The sequence below is a fragment of the Myotis nattereri genome (assembly GCF_964212035.1).
Source record: "Myotis nattereri genome assembly, chromosome: 13".
Classification (NCBI taxonomy): domain Eukaryota; kingdom Metazoa; phylum Chordata; class Mammalia; order Chiroptera; family Vespertilionidae; genus Myotis; species Myotis nattereri.
In genome coordinates, this window is record NC_138088.1 from 42,070,826 (window position 1) to 42,092,400 (window position 21,575).

Sequence of the window (21,575 nt, forward strand, 5' to 3'; positions counted from 1 at the left end):
TTGACTACCTCCTGCATGCCCTCTACTGGGGATCAAGCCCACAACTGGGCATGTGTCCATGACCAGAATCGAACCCGGAACCATTCAGTCCGCAAGAAAACCCAATATCCACTGAGCCAAACTGGCTAGGGCTCTATAGCATTCTTTTATATATATATATTTTATTGATTTTTTACAGAGAGGAAGGGAGAGGCACAGAAAGTTAGAAACATCGATGAGAGAGAAGCATTGATCAGCTGCCTCCTGCACATCCCCCCACTGGGGATATGTCTGCAACCAAGGTACATGCCCTTGACCGGAATCGAACCTGGGACCCTTCAGTCCCCAGGCCGACACACTATCCAGAGAGCCAAACCGGCCAGGGCTATAGCATTCATTTTAAGCCATGGGTTACAACCTACTGGTGGATACAAAATCAATTACATAGAGTCTCAATCAGCACTTTTATTTCTTTAGTGAAATGGAACATAAAAGAACAGAATGGACTAGAAAATATCAGAATGCACTGCATGTAGCAAGAGTATATACTGTTTTGTGAAACTTTTAGTTAACTGTGTGCATGTGATGTAAATATATTTTGTACCTTAGCTGCCCTAAAGAACTAAAGCTTAGGGCTAGGGACACAACCATGCAGAAAGAGCAGGGACACAGACACTCTGGGGAGAGGTGATGAGTTTACTGACAGCCAAAACCCACAATTACACATGGCTCTTCAGACAACTTGATCTTTGGGACTAGACTTTGTACAGAGTCAAGCAACACATAGAAGCACACAAGTGACACAGGCAAGACTCTGGCTTCTAGCAAGGGAGCAAGATATCTACAGCTCATGATCAAAGTACCGCTTTATTCTTCTTAAACAGAAAGCTTAATTTGCTCTGGCCTTCAGAAAGGCTCTAACCCAGGCCGCATCTCTTTTCAAGAGATGTTCTCTTCAAGTGGGGCCAACCTCACCAGAGCAGCCTTTTGGTCTTGCAATAGTCTGATCCATGATGTATACAACTAGACTTGTGCAGGCAGGGAACACACTCGACGGAGGGCCGCTTTGGTGCTGCTGGTTTCAGTGGTACCTCTTTACTTGATTTTGGTGACTGCTTCATGGATGGAGGTGGCCACATAATCTAGGTTTTTGGTGGTTAAGCCACACATGTTGATCCGACCACTTGGCAGCAGATAGATGTGCTTTTCACTGACCAGATATTCAACTTGCTTGGCTGTAGAAAACAAAAAGAGATATAATCAGAGTAGTAGGAATCCTTTAAGCCTCAGCAACTCCATGACAATTTTAGTTTTCCTTCTTTGCCTCGTAATACAGAGAAGAAAAACCAAAAAAGCTATTTTGTCCAATTGTACACAGGGAAAAATCCTCCATCGATTCTGAAAACTAGTCGTATTAGCTGACTTTCTAATCCCCAAAAAGTTTAATAGCGCTCCTCCTCATGGGAATTTTAATCTGGGACTACCTCCCAACCAAACCTTGCACATCCCATTCACAGGACACACTATCAACTGAAACAACCCTCAGACTTCAGAACATTCCATTGATACAAAAAACTGGTTATGAAGTGCTTCTTTCGTCTCTTCCTTAACCTGAATTTGCTTATCCCTGAGCACCTAGAAGCAACCTCCCTTGGACATTTCATTAACACAGTACATTGTACAAGGCCCCGTGCATGAGAGGAGCTGGATAAATGTTGTGTGCATGAACCAACGGGCTAGAAACCTGCAGATACCTCTCTGATCTGACATGTCTTAGCTCTCTCATTCAAACATAAACAGGGGCACTTTCCCATGTGTTTGCAGAACTTCTCATGGATAGAGCAGGTAGGGACTGCCTGTACTTCCTTTATGCCACAATCTCTAGAGCTTTTTTGCTTTGTTGCAAGGCCATGAGAGAATTTCAACCGATTGTTGTCTAGTTTGTACCCTTAAGACACCATCATTTGAGGGAATGGGATGATAATTGTTATGGACTGAATGCTTGTGTCGCTCCAAAATGCAGGTGGAAACCCTAACCTCAATGTGATGTATTGGGAGGTGGAGCCTTTGGCAGGTGATTAGGTTCAATGAGGCCATGAGGGTGGAGCCCCATAATGGGAGTAGTGCCCTCATGAGAGGCTAAAGAGAGCGCGCTCTCTCACCATTCTGTGAGCATGAAGCAAGAACACAGCCACCAGCAGGCCAAGCAGAGAACCCCCACCAGGCCCTGACCATGCTGGCACCCTGACCTCAGACCTCCCAGCCTCCAGAGCTGTGAGAAACACATTTCTGTTGTTTAAGCCACCCAGTCTGTATTTTGTTATAGCAGCCCAAACTAAGATGGTAACAAATCATAATTATCAGGAGCAAACCCTGTGCCAGCCAGTGTTCTAAGCACTTTATATTAACTCAGTTCATCTTTTTAAAAATTGATTTAGGAAGAGGGAGGGAGGGGGAGAGAGAGAGAGAGAGAGAGATGGCATTCTGGTGGCCCTGGTTTATAGTAACTTCCAGGACCTTTGATGTCCCAATTACTACCAAGCCAGGCACACAAGCTCCACATGCAGGTGAGTGGCCATGTCTGCAACATATGGCCTGGCCAGTGGGTGCTCGGGAATAACTTATTAAATGAATGATCCCTCTATCACTGGAAGGGACGGCCAATTGCAAATAGGCCCTACTGACGGCTGACCAAGATCATTCAAGGCTACCCACTGGACACTCAATCATCTTTTAATTCCAACTATCAATCTAAGTTTTTATTTATGACATGAAAAGGTAACTCTGTAACCTCTTTTTTGAGGGCAATGCTTAAGAGACTAGGAAAGACCGGTTAAGAAATTATGTCCCTGCTATGGGGCGCGGCTACAGTGTTTTGGCCAGGTTCAAGCCTCAGACTAATGAAAAGACAGGGTCCTCTCAGTGCCACGTGCAAGTCCCAGCTGGAGGTCAGGGCCCTCTCAGCACAATCATAGCCAACAGCTGTGGTTGTAAGCTTGACTCTATGGTCCAAACACATAACCCCACGTGCCTTGTGGTAGAGTTCAGGTGCATATAGTTGAGTGGGGCTGGAACTCACGAGAATGCTGTAAACAACGTGATCACGCCCCTACTTTGCCTCGTGGCATCTGCTATAAAATAAAGACACGGCTTGTGGGCGCTGGTGCTGTCTCCTCATCAGGGAGCAGCGTCCCACCGAGACCCAGCTTTCATTCTCTTTTCTGTCTTTCCTTAATCCTTTCACCCCCCCCACTCAGTTTACCTTTGGCCGCAACACCCTGCCCATCCAGGTGGCTCAGTTGGTTGGGGCGTTAGCCTGCACCAAAAAGACTGCAGGTTCAATCCCCAGTCAAGGCACATACAGGAGGCAACTGACTGATGTTTCTCACATCAATGTTTCTTTCTACCTCTCTCACTCCCTTCCTCTCTAAAAAAAAAAGTCAATAAAAAAAGTAAAAAAAAAATTAGGTCCCTGAATAATCATATGTAATATTCATATTTAGGACTAAGGAAGAGCCAAAGGGTACCTAAGCATTTATAACAGACCTTTCATAAATCAAGGCTCCAAGCCATAAACACTGTTACGTTCCAGCTGGCTCTGAGCCACTTCCCAGGCAACAAAAATGAAAATATCTTCGTTATGGGATGCAGGACAGACCACAATCATGCTCTTCTGAGACCCAGGGAGTTTAAGAAAACCTAACTTGTTCTGGTCTAAAGTTCTCGATGACCAATTAGGCAACAGCTAATGGAGCCAAGTCCAAGGACACTGACTGAGAGGAGTGCTGGTTCCAACAGTGAGCATTTGGGTGTGGGGAGCACTTACTGTTCAACCCTGTGAAGCTGAACATTCCAATTTGCTCAGTGATGTGGTTCCAGGTTCCAGGGGTCTTGAGGGCCTCTAATCGTGCCCTGAGTTCAGATCTCATGGTCAGAATCCGGTCAGCCATTGTCTTCACATTACCTTTCCTGAGTGGACAGTAACATAAATACCAATACAGATCAGAGAGATAATACATGAAAACACAGATGTTTAAAAACCACAATTCAATCTATAAGCTGAAAATGGGACTACCACTTGCCTGTTATGGTATGTGGGTGCCTGGATGGGGGATATACAGGCCAAAGAGATATGGTTACCAGCAGAAGGAATGGAATATATTCACTGATGGAGCTCAGTTCTAGCCTTGGGTATACTAGCTGTAATACCACCTATGTTTTAACTCAGACTTCACCTAGGTGCTGATCTAGACAGAATGATATATTTTATCAAGACTCATTAAATAGCCGAAACCGGTTTGGCTCAGTGGATAGAGCGTCGGCCTGCGGACTGAAAGGTCCCAGGTTCGATTCCGGTCAAGGGCATGTACCTGGGTTGCGGGCACATCCCCAGTAGGAGATGTGCAGGAGGCAGCTGATCGATGTTTCTCTCTCATCGATGTTTCTAGCTCTCTATCTCTCTCCCTTCCTCTCTGTAAAAAATCAATAAAATATATTTTAAAAAAAAAAAAAGACTCATTAAATAGAGATTGCAGATTTAGCTACTATATAAAAATTACTGTTTCAAATAAGATAAAATATATGTAACATTAAGAATGAAGAGCCCCCAAATTGTCACACTAACTTGAAGTTGGATATTCTATCCTATCAGGAATTCCTTCCTGTTTCCCCACTTTAAGGGGACAAAGCCTAGATGGTGGGAGAGTGGGGGAAACTTGCATTTATTCGAGTGTCCCTTCCTATGTTCCCAGTGCCTGTGAGGCACAAGTGTTGTGTTATGCACCTGAGAGTAGGTGGCACCCTATTTCATAGAAATATCTGAGATTCAAAGAGGCTGAAGAAATTATGTCTTGCCTCTGCTAAAATAAGAGGAAAAGACAGTTAAATGTAATGGGGCACTTACTGTTCTGCAACCCCTTGCCCATCAGGTTGTGAGTCCCTTACCATTCCTTAAAGAGCTCGGGGTTAGAGAGGGTAGTGGCCACGATCCGTGCTCCCTGAGCAGGGGGATTGGACCAAGTGATTCGCACAATCTTCTCCATCTGGGAAAGGACCCGCTGCATGCTATCAGGTTCTTTTGCAACCACGGTCAGATTCCCCACACGCTCATCTGGAGACAGAGATGAGAATTAGCCGTGGTTGCCCTGATCGGGGCAGGGGTGGAGGGTGGGGCTGCAACTCAGGAGAGCACTCACTGTAGAGCCCGAAGTTTTTGGAGAAGGACTGGGCACAGAAGAGCTCGAATCCTTCAGACACAAAATAGCGAATGGCCCAGGCATCTTTCTCTAGGCTTCCAGATGCGAAGCCCTGATAGGCTGAGTCAAAGAAGGGAAACAGAAACCGGCGCTGCGAGGAAGGAAAGTGAGTCAGGCAGGACATCCTTCAGGAACCAACCTCAGACACTGGCTTTTCATCCCCAACTGTTTCTGGAAGGAATTTCTAAAACTGTCCATTTCTCCTCTCTCTCTCTTTTCTGCATCCAATCACCACTTTACATCTCTACTTCTCTGTTCAGCTAAACACCAACCCCTAAATCTAACAATTTCGGTAAACCTTGTTTTTTTAAGTGTATTGCCCCAGAGCATCATGATGCCGCCTTGCCAACAGGGCTTAGGGATGGAGGCATGGAGGCAGTGTCTGTCCTACATTGGCAGATTCTTTCCCATGAATTCCTGGTGTGATAAGCTTAGTCAAATGTCAGCTTGGTATCCCCAAGGCCTCTTCGTAACCTCAGGGCTATTCTACTGGACAAGTACACTGCATACTCTCTATTCTTATCACTCCGGTCTCCTCAAAGGGCTCCCCACACTGAACTTGCTCCTCCTCTGGGCTCACTCTCTATGTGGGCACCACCTCCCTGATCCAACCATCCAAGCCAGCGGCTAAGGTGCATTCTCCTGCCCTGCCTCTGCAACTCATCCCTCACATCCAATCACCCTCCAAGTTCTATCACTCCTGTCTCCTGGGAGCTCTAGAATCCTTTCAACATCTGTCACTGCCATCTACTTCACTCAGGTCCCCATCAGCTCCTACCTGGATTATAACAATAGCCCCCTAACTACTCTCCCAGCCTGTCTAATCTGGACTCCCTCTGATCCATTCCCTGCCATGTAGCCAAGGTGACTTGAAGACAATGCACATCTGATCATGTCACTCCATGACATCAAAGGTTTTCATGGCTCCTCATTGCCCTCAGAATGAAGTCAGTGCCGCAGCACAGGCTCTGGTCCCCATTTACCTCTCTAGCCTCATGACTCACATTCCCCCAAAGCCCTTGGACTCTAGGCCAGGAATCACTTTCACTTCCTTAAACGGGCCATGACCTCTACACCTTGGGTTTTGGCCATGCTCTTCCCCTTACAGGGGACATTCCTGCCCCTCCAGCCCCCACCTGTCCTCATCTCTCAAGTTTCAACATGGAAACCACTTCCAGGAAGGATTCTTCTGCAATACCACCCCTCCCCGCGCACACATACATACTTCCCAAAGTCCGGTCTATGTGCCTCTCTATAACCCCACCAACAAAACTGTCTCACGTGGCTGTTTCCCCAAACAGGCTGTGTATGCTCTTTGAGGGCAGCTTTGTTCACTAGTATATCCCCATGCTGCCAGTCATATAAGTTTCCCAGTGAGTATTTTTTAAACACCTTAATAAAGAACATATGTGCACTTTAAACTAGAAATCCCAATCTAGAAAGTTACCCCAAAGAAATAACACAATGGAGTTTTATTACATAATTGTTCATAAGAGGAAGAAACCTGAGATCTTAATGTCCATCAACCAATTTAGTCAATCCCTATGTGACATGTCCATGCATGGAAAACAATGCTACAAAACATTTAATGACATGTAAGGGGAGTTCAAATCAAAGACAAAGTATGTTATAAAATGGTCTAGACAAAATAATCCTGCCTTTGTAAAATAGATATGTTTATATGTGTAACTACACTAAAAAAAAAACACCATACATTCTGCACCAAAATATTGACTGGCTTCCTTTGGATAACAGGATTTACAGTTAATATTTATTTTCTTCTTCAGGCTTTTCTCCACTTACATATTCTCCAGTAAATAGGCATGGCTTCTGACACATTAGATGTTAATACAGACTACTTGTTAAGAGAGGCTCTGGAAAGGCAGTTAGTTACCTTCATGACGGAGGCAATCTGCCTCCACTGCTCTGGAGTTGGGTCTGTTCCAGTTGGGTTGTGTGCACAGGCATGGAGGACAAAGACGGAGAACTCAGGAGCTTTCTGAGGAAAGGGAAGCTACATCAGCTTGGACACAAGCAGGACTCTCTTGCTTATCAACTGATCCAAAAACTTTTCCCTGCTCCCTATGGTTCTGCTTACTTTATCATCTCATCACCCACCTCCAGATCATTCAGGAAACCCTGGAGGTCAAGTCCTCTCTTCGCTGCATCCCAATAGTGATAGGACCGAATGTCTTTAAATCCAGCGGCAGTAAACACAGCATTATGATTCTCTGCAAGCAAAGGGGTAAAAATGTAAATGGTTTTATAATCACAGGAGGTGTAATTGTAAAGGACACAAGTCAACTTCCAGGGCCCTGGAATGTCCACTGGGTAACACCGAGGTGAGGAGTTAAGAATGGTTGTAAGCAAAAACAAATTCAACCAGGCTTCTTCATGCTAAACTTATATCCTAATGGTCCCTATATATCTACATTCTATGCCCCCTCTGGGAAGTTTTAACACACATGAAAACATAAGTCTACCAAGAGTCTTGGGAAAAAGTATTCCTAATGTGAATTTAAGCATCATATTACGCGTGTCCTGCCAAAACCCACTGCTGAAGCCATTCCTAAATGTCAGTTGATCCAGGGCTGGATTACATTTTCTGGGTAAACAGTGAGGATCATGAGGATAACTGCCCCTAGTTTCTTTGTTCCTCCTCTGAATACACCTAAAGAACTCACCCCAGGTTGGTGAGGACACATAGATAGGCGTGTCCTTGTTGTTCGTTCCATTGTACCATCGCGCTAAGAACTCGGCTCCGATTCGAAGTGCACCTGTTCCCCCCAAAGACTGCACACCTCCTACCTGAAAGAGAAGAAGCAGGGTCACTGGTTGATAATGGGGGAGTCAGAAAATATCGGGAAAAATACAGTAATGATGAGCATTTACTTTGTGCCTGCTCTATGCTAAGCCCTTAAATGTACTGTCTCATCACACCTCACACCTACATGAAGAAGATACTGTTATTTGCCCATGTTTACAAATGTGGAAATGGAGGCTGAGAACTGAAGCACATTGCTCAAAGTTACCAACTATGAGCATTAGGGAAGTCTGAAGTCTGACTCTGAGGGGAACTTCCCTTCTGAATACAGAAGAGAACATACCTAGGCCACATCAGAGTGTGCCCTGGAGGGCACACCCCCAATCCCTTTGATACCCATCCCAAGATCAAAACTGCCCTCCATACCCATACGACTGTCAGCTGATTTCTCAACAGAAACCATGCAGGCCAGAAGAGAGTGGCAAGAAGTATTCAAAGTGATGAATAGCAAGAACCTACAACCAAGATTACTTTATACAGCAAAGCCATCATTCAGAATAGAAGGTCAGATAAAGAGCTTCACAGATAAGAAAAAGCTAAAGGAGTTCATCACCACCAAACCAGCATTATATGAAATGCTGAAAGGTATTCTTTAAGAAGAGGAAGAAGAAAAAGGAACTCTTACCATTTGCCACAGCATGGATGGAACTAGAGAGCGGATAAATAGCACATGATCTCACTCATTTGTGGAATATAATGAACAACATAAACTGATGAACAAGGACTGATCCAGAGACAGAGAGGCATTGATTGGACTGTCGGGCCTTGGAGGGAAGGTAGGGGAGGGTGGGGGTAAGGGGGAAAGATCAACCAAAGGACTTATATGCAAGCATATAGGCCTAACCAATGGACACGGACAACGTGGGGGTGAGGGCATGGGGGGGGGATAGAGGGTAACGTGGGGATAAGGACACATATGTAATATCTTAATCAATAAAAAATATATTTAAAAAAAAAAACCTGCCCTCCAGCAGAAGCCTGGAAAATAATGTTCCAGCTTGCCATTGACATCAATCTGTAATACTGCTTTCTCCTTCCATAATGCAGGCTTAGGAATCCTTAGACATATATTCTAATGAAACAAAGGTGACATGTGAATACTACTTTCTCTCCTTGAGCTTCATCTCATCTTAAAATGACCTCACAGGGGCAATAATAAAAGTCCTAAGTTTTACCATTTACCAAATACCTTCACATACATTCTTTTTTTTATCCTTATACAATCCCATGAAATAAGTTCTAGATCCCAAATTTACATGAGGAAACTGATTCAGAGAAGTGGCTTGCCAAAGAAGACACAGGTGGTGAGTAGCAGAGCTGGACATCAACCCAGGTCTTCTCACACTAGTCACTAACCCATTGTTGTTCTGCCTCTATATCTTTGATTTTGCCCTTTCATGATTTAAACGAGGTTTTAGCATAACTCTTTCAGTAGAGAAATGTTATAAATTACATGTTGCTTACTATGTCTATAGGATTAAGGAGAAAGAAAGGAAAAGAGTACATGGAAAAGCCTATCTAAATAAAAGGAACCTAAAAACAGTGGCAACCTCTGTGGAGGGGCCTCGGCTATGGAGAATAGTGGTCAAAGGGACTGTGGCCTAACCTGTAAGTTGTCTTTTAAAAATAAAAATGTCTTCATGTATTATTTGTAAAATTTTAAAATAATTTTTTTAAAAAATATATGGTGGTGTCTAGGACCGGCTCTAAGATAATTCAGCTTTGGCAGGGCAGTGGGAGGTATACAAGATTGACCAAATACAGATCATTGTTGAAGCTAGATGATGGATGCATGGAGGTTTGCTCATTACACTGTTTTATCTATTGTTGTAGATATTTGAAATTTTCTACGATAAAATGGTTTAAAAAGCCCAGCTGGTGTGGCTCCGTGGTTGAGCATCAACCTATGAACCAGGAGGTGACGGTTCGATTCCCTGTCAGGACACATGCCCAGGTTGTGGGCTCAATCCCCAGTAGGGGGTGTGCAGGAGGTAGCCAATCAATGATTCTCTCTCATCACTGATATTTCTATCTCTCTTCCTCTCCCTTCCTCTCTGAAATCAATAAAAATATATTTTAAAAAAAGAAGATATGAAATGCACTAGACTAAGAGGGAGGGCTATGTTCCACAAGTAACAGCCCCGAGTCTTACAGCATGAAGTGATCAATAATGGCAAAGGAACAAGTGTCTGCCCAACACAGTTAATAAATGTGTAAGAGTGCACAGTCTTAGGAGAAGAAACTCCCCAACACAGAATCTCTGCTTTCATTTGTTAAAAGAATTCCAACTATCAACAGCACCTCAGAAGAATCCCCAGTTGCCAAAATTCCCCACTTTCAAACTTTATCAAGCCACTCCTCTCCCTCTATGGAAACACTGGAATGTCAGAGCAATGTCCCAATGCCACCCATAATCTCTAAACTCTTCCATTTCTACCCGTATTATCCTTCAGTTCCTTGAAGTGAGTCACCCTAATTAAGTTAATTACTTGCCTAATCACCGACCTGGAGCCTCACTGCCTTCTGATACACATAATAATGTGTCCCTGTGTAACCTTCACTAGGCCCTGCAGTCCTGTTTATCAGAGCATATGGGTAACAGCATGTGGGGATAAATCAGGTGTCTCCAAGATGTGGTCGCTTCCACTCATGAGGGCGCACTAGACAATGGCCCAGGGGAGCGATAAGGGCCGCTGGTTTAAATTGCATAATATCTAACTGAGCTATTGCAAAAACCTGAGCTCTTCCCCTTCCTACGCACACAACCAAGTTTATCTTCTTCCAACACTTTTATTGGGTAACTCCTCTGCTCAAACCTTAAGGTGGCTTCCCCTGCCCGGGCTGCTAAAAACCAGCCTGCCTGATCAGATAGGTCTCTTTACATATAGGCCTGCTTACCTCTTACCTCTGGCCCTGAACTCCCACTACTTCAGACAAATACCTTCCCTCTGTACCTTGTGGTTCTCAATCCTGCTGTACTTTGGAATCACCTAGAGGGCTATTAAAAATATGCCCGTTGCCTGGCTGGCATGACTCAGTAGTTGAACACCAACCTATGAACCAGAAAGTCAAGGTCCAATTACTGGTCAGTACATATGCTTGGGTTGCGGGATCAATCCCCAGTGTGGGATGTGCAGGAGGCAGCTGATCGAAGATTCTCTCTCATCATTGATATTTCTATCTCTCTCTCCCTCTCCTCTCTGAAATCAATAAAAATATACTGGATTTTAAAAAAAAAATGTTTTAAATGCCCATGAAGGGAAGGTAGTAAAAGGGCAGGATAGGGTGGTACCCTCCAAGATTCTGATTTAACTGGCCTGGTGTTGGGTCCAGCCATTAGTATATTTTTAAAAACTCCCCAGGTTATACTAACGTAGCCAGTGTTGAAAACCAGCGTTGTATCTCACTTCCCAAGGTTCAGTGGAAGTCTCATCTTCGGCCATCACCAGCCTCCTTCTTCTCTGAATCCCTACAACACTGGGAATCTCCACCAAACCACTTCCTGCCACATAGAGCCTCTCTCATTGGCTGCTTCCAAATGTGCTCCTCTTCCAAGGGTCTCTAGTCATACACAGACTACGTACCAGGAAGCACTGAAATGAGAGAAGCTGAGACCAAGGCTAGAAGAATAAAAGAATACAGTAAAAGTGACAGGAACTTCAGAGAGCATCTAGACTAGTGGTTCTTGAACTTTTGGGGGCCACAGACTCCTTTCGAAAATCTGATAAAAGCCTTACGAGACCAGGAGCCACAAACTAGTCTTTCAGTAACACGTAGATGAGTCATAGGGGCCAGAGGGGTAGGTGATTTGCCTATGGTCAAAAGAGTGGCAGAGCTGGATCCAGACCCTAGTCTTTTGATCAATCCATTATATTCCCTTAGCTTGGCATTTCCTGACTGCTTCAAACCCAGTAGCTAAAATCTGATAATCAACTGGGCAAAAGTGAACCATTGAAGAAGCTGTGCTTTATACAAAAGCACGTTATTTGCACTATCAGGTTCCTGAGGTCACACTACTTAATCCCTGATTCATCGACAGTTCAATAGACATAACACCTAACATTTTAAAACAACTTGAATTTTCAACCTCTTTTTCACCTTCACAGTTCCTAAAGAGAAAATATATATCCTCATCCAAAAACTCACCCGCTTCTCCTGGATTGCTGGGCTGTCATCCCCGAGGGCAAGGCAGGAAGCATGGGTCCGGAACTCCTGTAGGCCCAGGATTGGCAGATACTCGTGGTTTAGGTTACTGTCGTTAGCAATCTTCTGCTCCACCTTTCTCACTACAGGCAAAACCCAGGGCTGGGAGTCATCCGTGCGATAAGCTAGAACATGGGAAAGAGTTACATAAGGGATTTATATGAGGCTTTGTCCAAATAAGAGTTTGGAACTATGAACAGGGAAAATTCTATCACCATTTGATCAAAACAAACTAAAGTTCAGGAAGTGACTGCCCGCTTTGGGCCAAGCACTGGGCTAGGCGCTGGGCAAATAGAGACAGACATGGTTCTTATCCTTACAGAACTTATAGTTCTTAAAGTTATGATCACTGAAAAATAGAATGTTAAAATAAAACTGGGATATCAGAGCCTGATGGAGTGAGAGAATGCATGTGAAAGCACTGAGTGAACGAAAATGATATATCCTACAAATGCTATGTCAGGATTACGAGTGCACTGAGGTCTCTATAGCCATTGACCCACCAATCTGCTTCCTTCTGTATCGCCCCAAGAGGCTTCCAGAAAAAGGCTAGGTGCTACTTCAGATGAAAGCTGCACCTTCAAACATAAACATGCAGAGAGAGGGGTGTGAAAGGAGACCCCCTCCTCCTCTTGTCCCATACGAACAGAAATGGGACAAATGACAAGCAAACGCCCTGTGACTGAAGATTCCAACAACTGGTTACACAGTCACTCAACAGCCCACTGAAACACATCTGTGTCCTCTCTCTGTGTTCTGACATCATTCAGTGTTTACCATTTTAACTGTCCCTCCCACTTCATGCGCTTCACACTTTTATTGATCTAAATGCATCTATTTCATAACCTTTAATCTTGCTTATAATCAAATTTCTAAGCACTTCTACACTAAAAGTATTTTTTGTCCACTTTGAGTTATCCTATAACTGATTTTCCCCCTCCCCCCTTTTATACTACCCTATGCTTATTTGGGGATTATGGCTTTTGAGGGCAGCTGTTCTGGCTTGCACCCAAGCCAGTGATCTCTCTGAGTAGGATTCCTGCTGGGACCATTTGCCTCTCTGCTTGAATGTTTAGGTTTCCAACAAGCCTGTACTTTTGCAAGTGATTTTGAAGCTGAAAATTTTAGAGTAGTTCTGATTAACTTGGTTGATTTCTGCCCAATATTAATCCCTAACTTTCTTAAAAAATCACTTTGTGGGGTGGTTGATATTATTTACTGAACAACACATGTTGACTGTACAAAATTTAGAAAAGCCCAGAAAGTAAATAATAAACATTATGATTAACATGTAATCCCAGCACTCAAAGATAAGGAGTATGAAAATTTTGGTATACAACCTTATAAGCTTTATTTTACATGATTATATTCTTTTATAAAACATGAATCAGATTGTATATAGAATTTCCAATGTGCTTTTTTCCACTTATCAAAAAACTAATTGGCATTAACTATTCTTCTAATAGGTGATATATTCACATGCTCTCATCCCATCTTTATCCTCCATTTAACCTAGTTCCAAATACTCTCACTCCATGAATAAACTGTCCTTAATTTCTTTTTATAGAAAAGAAAAAAAAGTTTCTTTTTCCAAAATTTCCCTATGCACACACAAGGAAATACAGCTTTGTCCCCCCTCTTTTCACACAAAAGGTAACATATACCATAATATACAGTTTTGTTTCTTGCTTTTTCCACTTGAAGATCTTTTTATATCTGTGCACACAATGTTTTTGTTCTTTTCTACAGCACAAAACTGATGAGTGTACCATAATTTGTTTTGCCGGTCTCTTGCTGATGAACATTTGAGTTGTTTCCAATCTTTGGCTATTACAAAACTTCAGTGAACAACCTTGTACATACGTCATCTTACACATGTGCAAATATATCTGTTAGATGCAAGGTTGAAATGGCTGAAAAATATGTGCATTTGTTGTTTTTGATAGGCATGTCCAAATTGTCCTCCATCAAAATGTTATCAGTTTACATTCCTACCATCAACATATAAGACTGTCTGCTTCCCGACACAGCCTCACCGAGTGTGTTTTTTTGCCAGTGTGAGAATGCAAATAGAATCTCAGAGTAGTTTTAATTTGCATATCTCTTATTATAAAGGCAAGTGGGCATTTTTCAAATATATATGAACAATTTACAGCACAATTTTAGTGGCTAGACAATATTTGTAAATTGTATGTTTTAAATAAATAAAATAAGATAAAGAAAAAGCCACAGTACTATTGCTCTTACCAGTATTGTATACTCTGCAACTCTAAGAAATACTTAATGCAACTGGTGTCAGGGAGGCAGTGTGTCTATATAGTGACAACAGAGAAATTGGCCAATTTAAACCTCCCTTTCCTTCTTCACTGCTGTTTCCCCAGGTTCAGTTCCAGATGTATTCCCAATGTCTCACCTAAATGGCCTAACGAGGCAGAACTGCAGGTTCCTCTTGGGTGATTGGAGCATTATCAACAACCACTGTTCCTGCTGCCCAAGGGATTTTATTCCTGTTTCTGGAATAATAAGTTTCTCACCCATTTTTTTATTCTCTCATTCATCTTACAAGGATTTACTGAATCTATCATGGACCAGGCATTGACTAGAAGTAGCTACACAAAGATGGATAAAATAAAACACTGCTCTCTAGAAAACATAGAACACAGAGCCATTAATTCTCCTGTGAGGGGTCAGGGGAGGTTGTGCAGACAATGAGGTAGAAAGGGTGTAAAAGATAAAGAAAGACAAGCACTCCGCACAGAGAGAACACTGGCAAAGTCCAAAAGGCGTGGAGAGATGTTTTGGAGGATCTGCATTTTCATGATTGGAATGGAGGAATACCAACGAGTGGTTCAAAGAGTCTTGGAGTCTCTCCTAGAAGGAACTTCATTTCACTGGGCAAACCACTGAAAGCACTTAAGCAAGAGAGTGACATGGAGCCCTAGCTGGTTTGGCTCAGTGGGTATAGCATCAGCCTGCGGACTGAGGGGTCCCAGGTTCAATTCCGGTCAAGGGGGCACATGCCCAGGTTGTGGGCTTAGTCCCCGGTATGGGACATGCAGGAAGCAGCCCATCAATGATTCTCTCTCATCACTGATGTTTCTCTCTCTCTCTCTCCCTCTCCCTTCCTCTCTGAAATTAATAAAAATATATTTTAAAAAAAGAGAGAGACACAGAGAGAGTGACATGGACAGCTGTAATAGGATCATTTGACTGACACGATAGAAAATAACTGGAGAGGAGGATGGAGGCAGATAATTAAGCCAGGAGGTTACTGCAATAATCCCAAAGGAAAATAATGAGGTCTTGAATTAAGGAGCAGCAGAAGGGATAAAGAAAAGGAGAGATAATTAAAAAAAGATTTATGAGGTAAAAAAGACAGAAGGTAACCTGTAGAGAGCACCTGGGAAGGCACATGGGCATTTCTTTAATTATTGTTAGCTGAAGCCAGTGATGTTGGCAAAGCCACGTCCTGGAAACACGCCTTGCCAGAGGCAGGAGTGTTGTCAGCTTGACCTTCAGCCCAGGTGCCAGGGGGTGGGTTTTGTTATTTAAATCCAGCCAAGCACCAGGAATGAATACGATCCAAGAATGAACATAATCTCCTTTGTCTTAACTTTTAGTAAAACTTCCTGGTTTTTTCTGTATAAAATAAACACGTTGTATTGGCTCTGAGTTCCTGTCTCTCCATCAGAGGACAGTGGTCCCACCGGCCCCAGCTTTTTCCTTCCATCTCTGTGTCTGTCTCTTTCTTTCATTTTCTCAATCCCCAGCAGCCCCTACTCAAGAACCGGACTGCTCTCTAGCTGTGCTAGACGCGGAGAAAAGAGAAATATTTACAGTAACCAAGTAAATAGATATAGGATCCAGGAAAGGGTCCGTGATGACTCCAAAGTCTCTCTCTAGGGATAATGATTGGTGGTGGTGGTGTTGACCAAGACATAGAACATATGGGGAAGAAAAAAAAGAAAAGGTTGAGGGGAAGGTGAAAATGATGAGTTGTGTTTTAAACATGTTGCATTTGAGGTGGTTGTAGGATAGACCCAGCAAACTATAGCAAATGTGGGTCTGGTTTTCAGGGAAGTTCAGGATGTAAAGAAGCCAAAGCCATTGTAATAACAAAGACCTACTGAATACTTAGCACATACGAGGGACCATGCTAAATGCTTTACTTCTTTTTACTCTCAATTCTTATAACAACTCACAATATAGATTCTGTGATCCCTATTTTAGGGGTCTAGAAACTGAGATCAGAAAAGCTAAATAAATTTTCCAAGATCACAAGGTCTGTAAGAACCAGACTATCATACTTAATCCATGTGTCTTTTTTAAGAATAACAGATGTATAGAAAAAGCCCAAAGCAAGCAGGTCCCAGAAGACTATGCGAGTGGCCTTTGTATCAGCATGCTCCCACCTCCATGCAGCACTGCTGCTATCCCTGGGTAGAAACCCTTTTAGAGGAGTCACACAGGTTTCAGGTAAGTCCAGCAGTCTTGCTTTCCAGACGAAAAGGAACAAAATAGGGAAGTAAAAGATGAAACCATCACCTCTCCTCCTCCTAAGACTTCCACTTCCTTTACCCATTCCCACTCAAGAGCCCATGCAGATATGCCTCTAAGGCCCTTCTCCCACAAAGGTTCTGGGGAAAGGGCCAGGGGTACTCAGAAACACCTAATATAGCGCATCTCTCCAATGATTTTATCTGAAGATGCCAGAACCGCATTAAAAATGACAACAAATATTAAAGCAAATACAGTTTGGAACAAAAGAAAGCTACGTTTACGTGACAAACAGACCGGAGTCCATGAAGAATGTCTTGCTTCAGGCTGGACCCGTGTCTCCCCAGCCTAAAGCCATTTGTCTGAAACTTTGAGAAGCAGTAAAACTGTCAACTCAGAGAACATCATACCGGACAGTGGAAAATGTGATGCTCTGCTCTAACTATAAGGAAATTATGCAAATTGTCATAGCAAAAAGAAACTCCCTGGAGAAATAATCTGCAAGTAGCAACTAGCTACTGAGATTATGGTTGCAATTTATTCAAAACATGTCCAACATCACTAGAACTTGAGCTGGATAACCACCATTGGGCTTTAGCTTAACTTGGAGGAAAAAGAGTTAAGTGACTCAAAATCAGTGACTAATTAACATTTCCTTCACAAAGAAGATATTGTGGGATGAGTATACAGCTAGGACACACAAAGGCTGAAAAGAGACGTCTTATTCTACTTTATTTAGACCCTTATCAGTGCACCTGTCATCCACAAAAAAGAAAGGTCACAGTAATCATCAAAAATAACATTTATATAACACTTTATTTACATATCACATTTCATCGTTATTCATTTAATCCTCAGTCAACGGAAGAGGCCAGTAATATTATTATCCTAACCTATAGTCAGGAAATGTGCTAGTGAATCTTAAGGGCAGAATTTTAGAGAAAGGGCATTCTGCCCTGCCTCCTCATTTCACCAACTAAGTCTGTTAAATAACCCATCAAGGTCATGCCACTGAATCTGTACCCAAGTCTCCTGGCTCCTCCCACTACAGTGCACTGACTGCCTCTGGAGCACCTGAAAGTACCCAAAACAGAGGAGGGAGCAGAGACCCAGGAGTGTGAGAGACCTGGCCTAGAATTCCAGCTCCACACCACCAATGGCCATATAACTTGCCTGCTTCACCAGTAATAGTAACAACCCTCCAGCGTCACTGTAAGCATGAAATTAGATTAAATGCAAAAATCATCCTATATAATAAAAGCCCAGTGACCATAACGGCATAAAACCAGAACGACCACTCGACCAGTCGCTATGAGGTGCACTGACCACCTCTCGGTCCCACCCCCGGCCCACAGGCTCTGATCACTGGATGGCGAACGATTACTGGATGGCGAACGGGGAACCATGGTGGGTTGCAGCGGGGCGGGACTGGGGACTGGGAGGGGAACCAGGTGGGTGGCGGCGGCGGGGTGGGACTGGGGACTGGTAAGCGGGTGGAAGATGGCCCTGATCACAGGCTAGGTCTAGGGACCCTACCCGCGCACAATTTCGTGCACTGGGCCTCTAGTTTGCTCATAACAAGGAGGTGAAGTTCCTGGGTTCCTGGAAAACATGACAAAGGCACTGTCACAGTTGAAGTGAACTTCTGAGCTGTGGACTATGCATCTGAGCTAATCACACAACTGGTCTGGGCTGGGAGGGTGCTTTTCCTCTGCATGAGCACTTTCCTTCTGAACCAATGCCAGAAACTTTCATTTTGCAGTTCTTGAACTGAAAATTTTTATTCTACATTTTTTGTGACCCACCCAAAGAAATGCCAAAACAATAACAGCAATAGCTAACCCTTACATAACTCCTACTTATGTGCCAGAAACTGTTGTGTACTTTAGATGTATGTAATCCTCATAAAAAACCCTGTAAGACAATTCAAAGGTAACTGAGTCAATAAAATCTGAGGTTTTAAAATATATATTTAGATCAACATCAATATTAGTTCATCATCATATATCTGGCCCCAAGAAATACTTGGAAGTTTGGATTAGATTTAAGTAAGAGGATGAATGGTACCCACTTTAATTCAATTCAAGGCAATCTTTCGATGTTTCTCCCACTCTGCTGCCTGCTAGAAATATCACTTTTCATTTTGTGGATGAAACTATGTAGTATTGATTTAAAAATGCTTTCTTATGAAAAATGTCAAACATATACAAAATTTCAAGAATAACATAATGGATGCTCATGTACCCATTTCCCAGCTTCAACAAATTACCAGCTTCAACAAACCCTCACTTTTTAATGGCTTTTTCTTACCCCTCCCCCATAATCTTTGGTGAAGTCTTTTTAACAGGTCATATGCACAGACATAAACAGTCACAGTGGGAAGCCTGATTCTGAACCGCCTTCCTGCCACCCTCTGCTACAAAACAGTCCAACTGTCTGTTTTTAAAAGTTTTACTCCTTTGCCCAGCTAGTGTGGCTCAGTGGTCGAGCGTCAACCTTGAACCAGGAGGTCACGGTTTGATTCCCAGGCATGGTCAGTGTTAGGTTTGATTGAGCAATTGAATTGATACCCCTTCCCCAGGAACTGGCATTTCAGATCATTGCACTATGGACAGTCCCTTTGCTGAAGACATTTCACTTGCGGTGACCACATTCCATTATTCCATTCCATCAAGAAGTCTCCGCCCAGAAAAAGCCCCTTTAAAAGCTGCTGACTCCATCACTGGGTGCTGGAGGCATCCAAGCTCAGCCACCTGGTGTGCAGATGATTGAATAAATGAATAAATTCATAATCCCTTACCACTCTGACCACCTGTGTTCCTCCTTCAGGACCTAACAGTCAGACCACATGCCCAGGTTGTGGGTTCCATCCCCAGAGGGGGGCCCGCTGGAAGCAGCCGATCAATGATTCTCTCTCACCTTTGATGTTTCCATCTCTCTCTCCCTCTCCCTTCCTCTCTGAAATCAATAAATATATATATAAATTCTACTCCTTTTAGGAAAGTCTGTTCCCTAGCATAGAACATCACCCTATTCATTTTCTTCTTCCTGGCTGGACTCTGTATGTGGTCCAGAAAGTGTGTGGAGTTTCAAACATCCAAACGACAGTTGATAGAAATAAAAATTTCCCAGAGAAGATTAAAGTTAAAGGAATTTAAGAGGCACTTAAAAGTCCAAATCTTTTTCTTGGCAGAAGAAGAAAACTGAAGCCCATGCTCTGAACTGTTCAAGGTCCAAGAAATACAAGCAAGAAAGGAAGGCAAGGGTGTGTAGAAAATGAGTTTCTTATGCTTTCCACTCCTTTCCACCCTCTCTACTCCTTTCCTACCACTTCTAAAAGGCTGGGACATTCTTCCCAGGTCCCCCCAGGGAGCATTAACCTGCCACAGAAGCATTTTCCATCTCTTTTTATCTCACTTAACACCTACTTCTTGAAGGCAAAACAAAGCCCATCTTCAACACCCCCTACACACACACACACACACACACACACACACACACACACACACGGCCTGGGAAAGTACCTGTCTGATACCTGGTAGCCACTCACATATTTACCGGCTCAGAAAAAAGCTCCCCAGGGCTGAGTTCTCCCTTGTCCATTTCCCATCAACAGGACTCCAAGCCTAGCGGGCTCCCTATCTTACCCTCTCTCCCTACAATCTCTGGCCGCCCACTTCTTACGAAGTGAAGAATGTAGTATAAAGAACACGGAACGGCCCTAGCTGATTTGGCTCAATGGATAGAGCCTCAGCCTGCGGACTGAAGGGTCCCAGGTTCGATTCTGGTCAGGGGCACATGCCTGGGTTGCGGGCTCGATCCCCAGTAGGGGGCGTGCAGGAGGCAGCCGATCGGTGATTCTCTCGTCATTGATGTTCCTATCTCTCTCTTCCTCCCTAAAATCAATAAGATAGATAGATAGATAGATAGATAGATAGATAGATAGATAGATAGACAGACTTAAAAAGAACACGGAACGGGGATTGGGAAAACTGCGCTAGTGCGCTACATCTGTTCTGTGTGACCTTGGACACATCTCCCTTTGCCAGGGGCTCCTATACCCATGTGTAAAATAAGCAGGTTGAACTAAGCCTCCATGATCTTGCCCCTCCGCGGCCCCTACCCCAGTGCCAAGCTGGCCTCCGCCTCTCCCTCCCACAGTCCCCACAGCCCAGGTTAGGTCCGCTCCGCTCCCCGGGCAACTCACGCGCCTGGGCACGGCATCTTTACCTCCCACTCCCAGGTTGACCTTGCGGGGGTCCGGATCCTCCCGGAAGTCGGCCGTGAGCTTAAAGACCAGGACCGGCGCGGCCTGCGGAACTTCGGCAAACACTGACGGAGGCGCCATGGCGAGAGAGCTGGAGTCCGTGAGGCTGGAGCCGCTCGGTCTGGTTCAGCCGCGCCGGCTGGAGGAGACTCTCACCTTCAACTAGCCGGCGGGGCGGGCCCGCGGCCTCCAATGGTCGAGCCGCGTCTGGAGCTTGGCAACGCGGTTAGCCAATCGCCAGCTTCTGACGCACAAGACGTTATTAGCCAATCCGAGAAGAGAATCTGATGGGAGGCATAATACCACCAATGCAATGGACTACGTCTGAGCTGGGGGCGTGGCGTATATTGATTGGCAGAGCGTGGTCCTATCGCTGAGGCCATTTTCCGGGCGTCCGAGGACGGTGGGGCGGAGCCGAGCAACCAGAGTGTCCCGGAGGCTTCGTCATCGACCTTCGGGGGTTCTCCAGGTATGGGAGCGGTGGCAGGCGGGAGTTACGGCGGAGGGGCCTTCCGGTACCGGTACACGCACGTTCCTGACCCGGCCTGAC

The 21,575-nt window shown here is 44.1% G+C and overlaps 1 protein-coding gene across 1 annotated transcript; it reads right to left on the reverse strand.

Moving 5' to 3' along the window:
* Positions 1 to 429: 429 nt before the first annotated feature.
* On the reverse strand, positions 430 to 21,193 carry GOT1 (glutamic-oxaloacetic transaminase 1). Its single transcript, XM_081104614.1, has 9 exons — positions 20,989 to 21,193; positions 12,205 to 12,386; positions 7,919 to 8,042; positions 7,353 to 7,465; positions 7,129 to 7,233; positions 5,175 to 5,325; positions 4,924 to 5,089; positions 3,806 to 3,948; positions 430 to 1,214 (listed from the first exon to the last, which is right to left on the reverse strand). The coding sequence occupies exons 1-9, from the start codon at positions 21,104 to 21,106 to the stop codon at positions 1,075 to 1,077; spliced, it is 1,242 nt and encodes a 413-aa protein (XP_080960740.1). The 5' UTR covers positions 21,107 to 21,193; the 3' UTR covers positions 430 to 1,074.
* Between the last annotated feature and the right edge of the window lie 382 nt (positions 21,194 to 21,575).

Bases quoted from the DNA above. Each gene is read 5' to 3' on its own strand.
- GOT1 (XM_081104614.1), bottom strand. From the start codon at position 21,106: ATGGCGCCTCCGTCAGTGTTTGCCGAAGTTCCGCAGGCCGCGCCGGTC. The intron at 12,387-20,988 runs GTAAAGATGCCG...CCCATGTTCTAG, and splicing joins GGTCAACCTGGGAGTGGGAG to CTTATCGCACGGATGACTCC. The intron at 5,090-5,174 runs GTGAGTGCTCTC...CTCTGTCTCCAG, and splicing joins CAAAAACTTCGGGCTCTACA to ATGAGCGTGTGGGGAATCTG.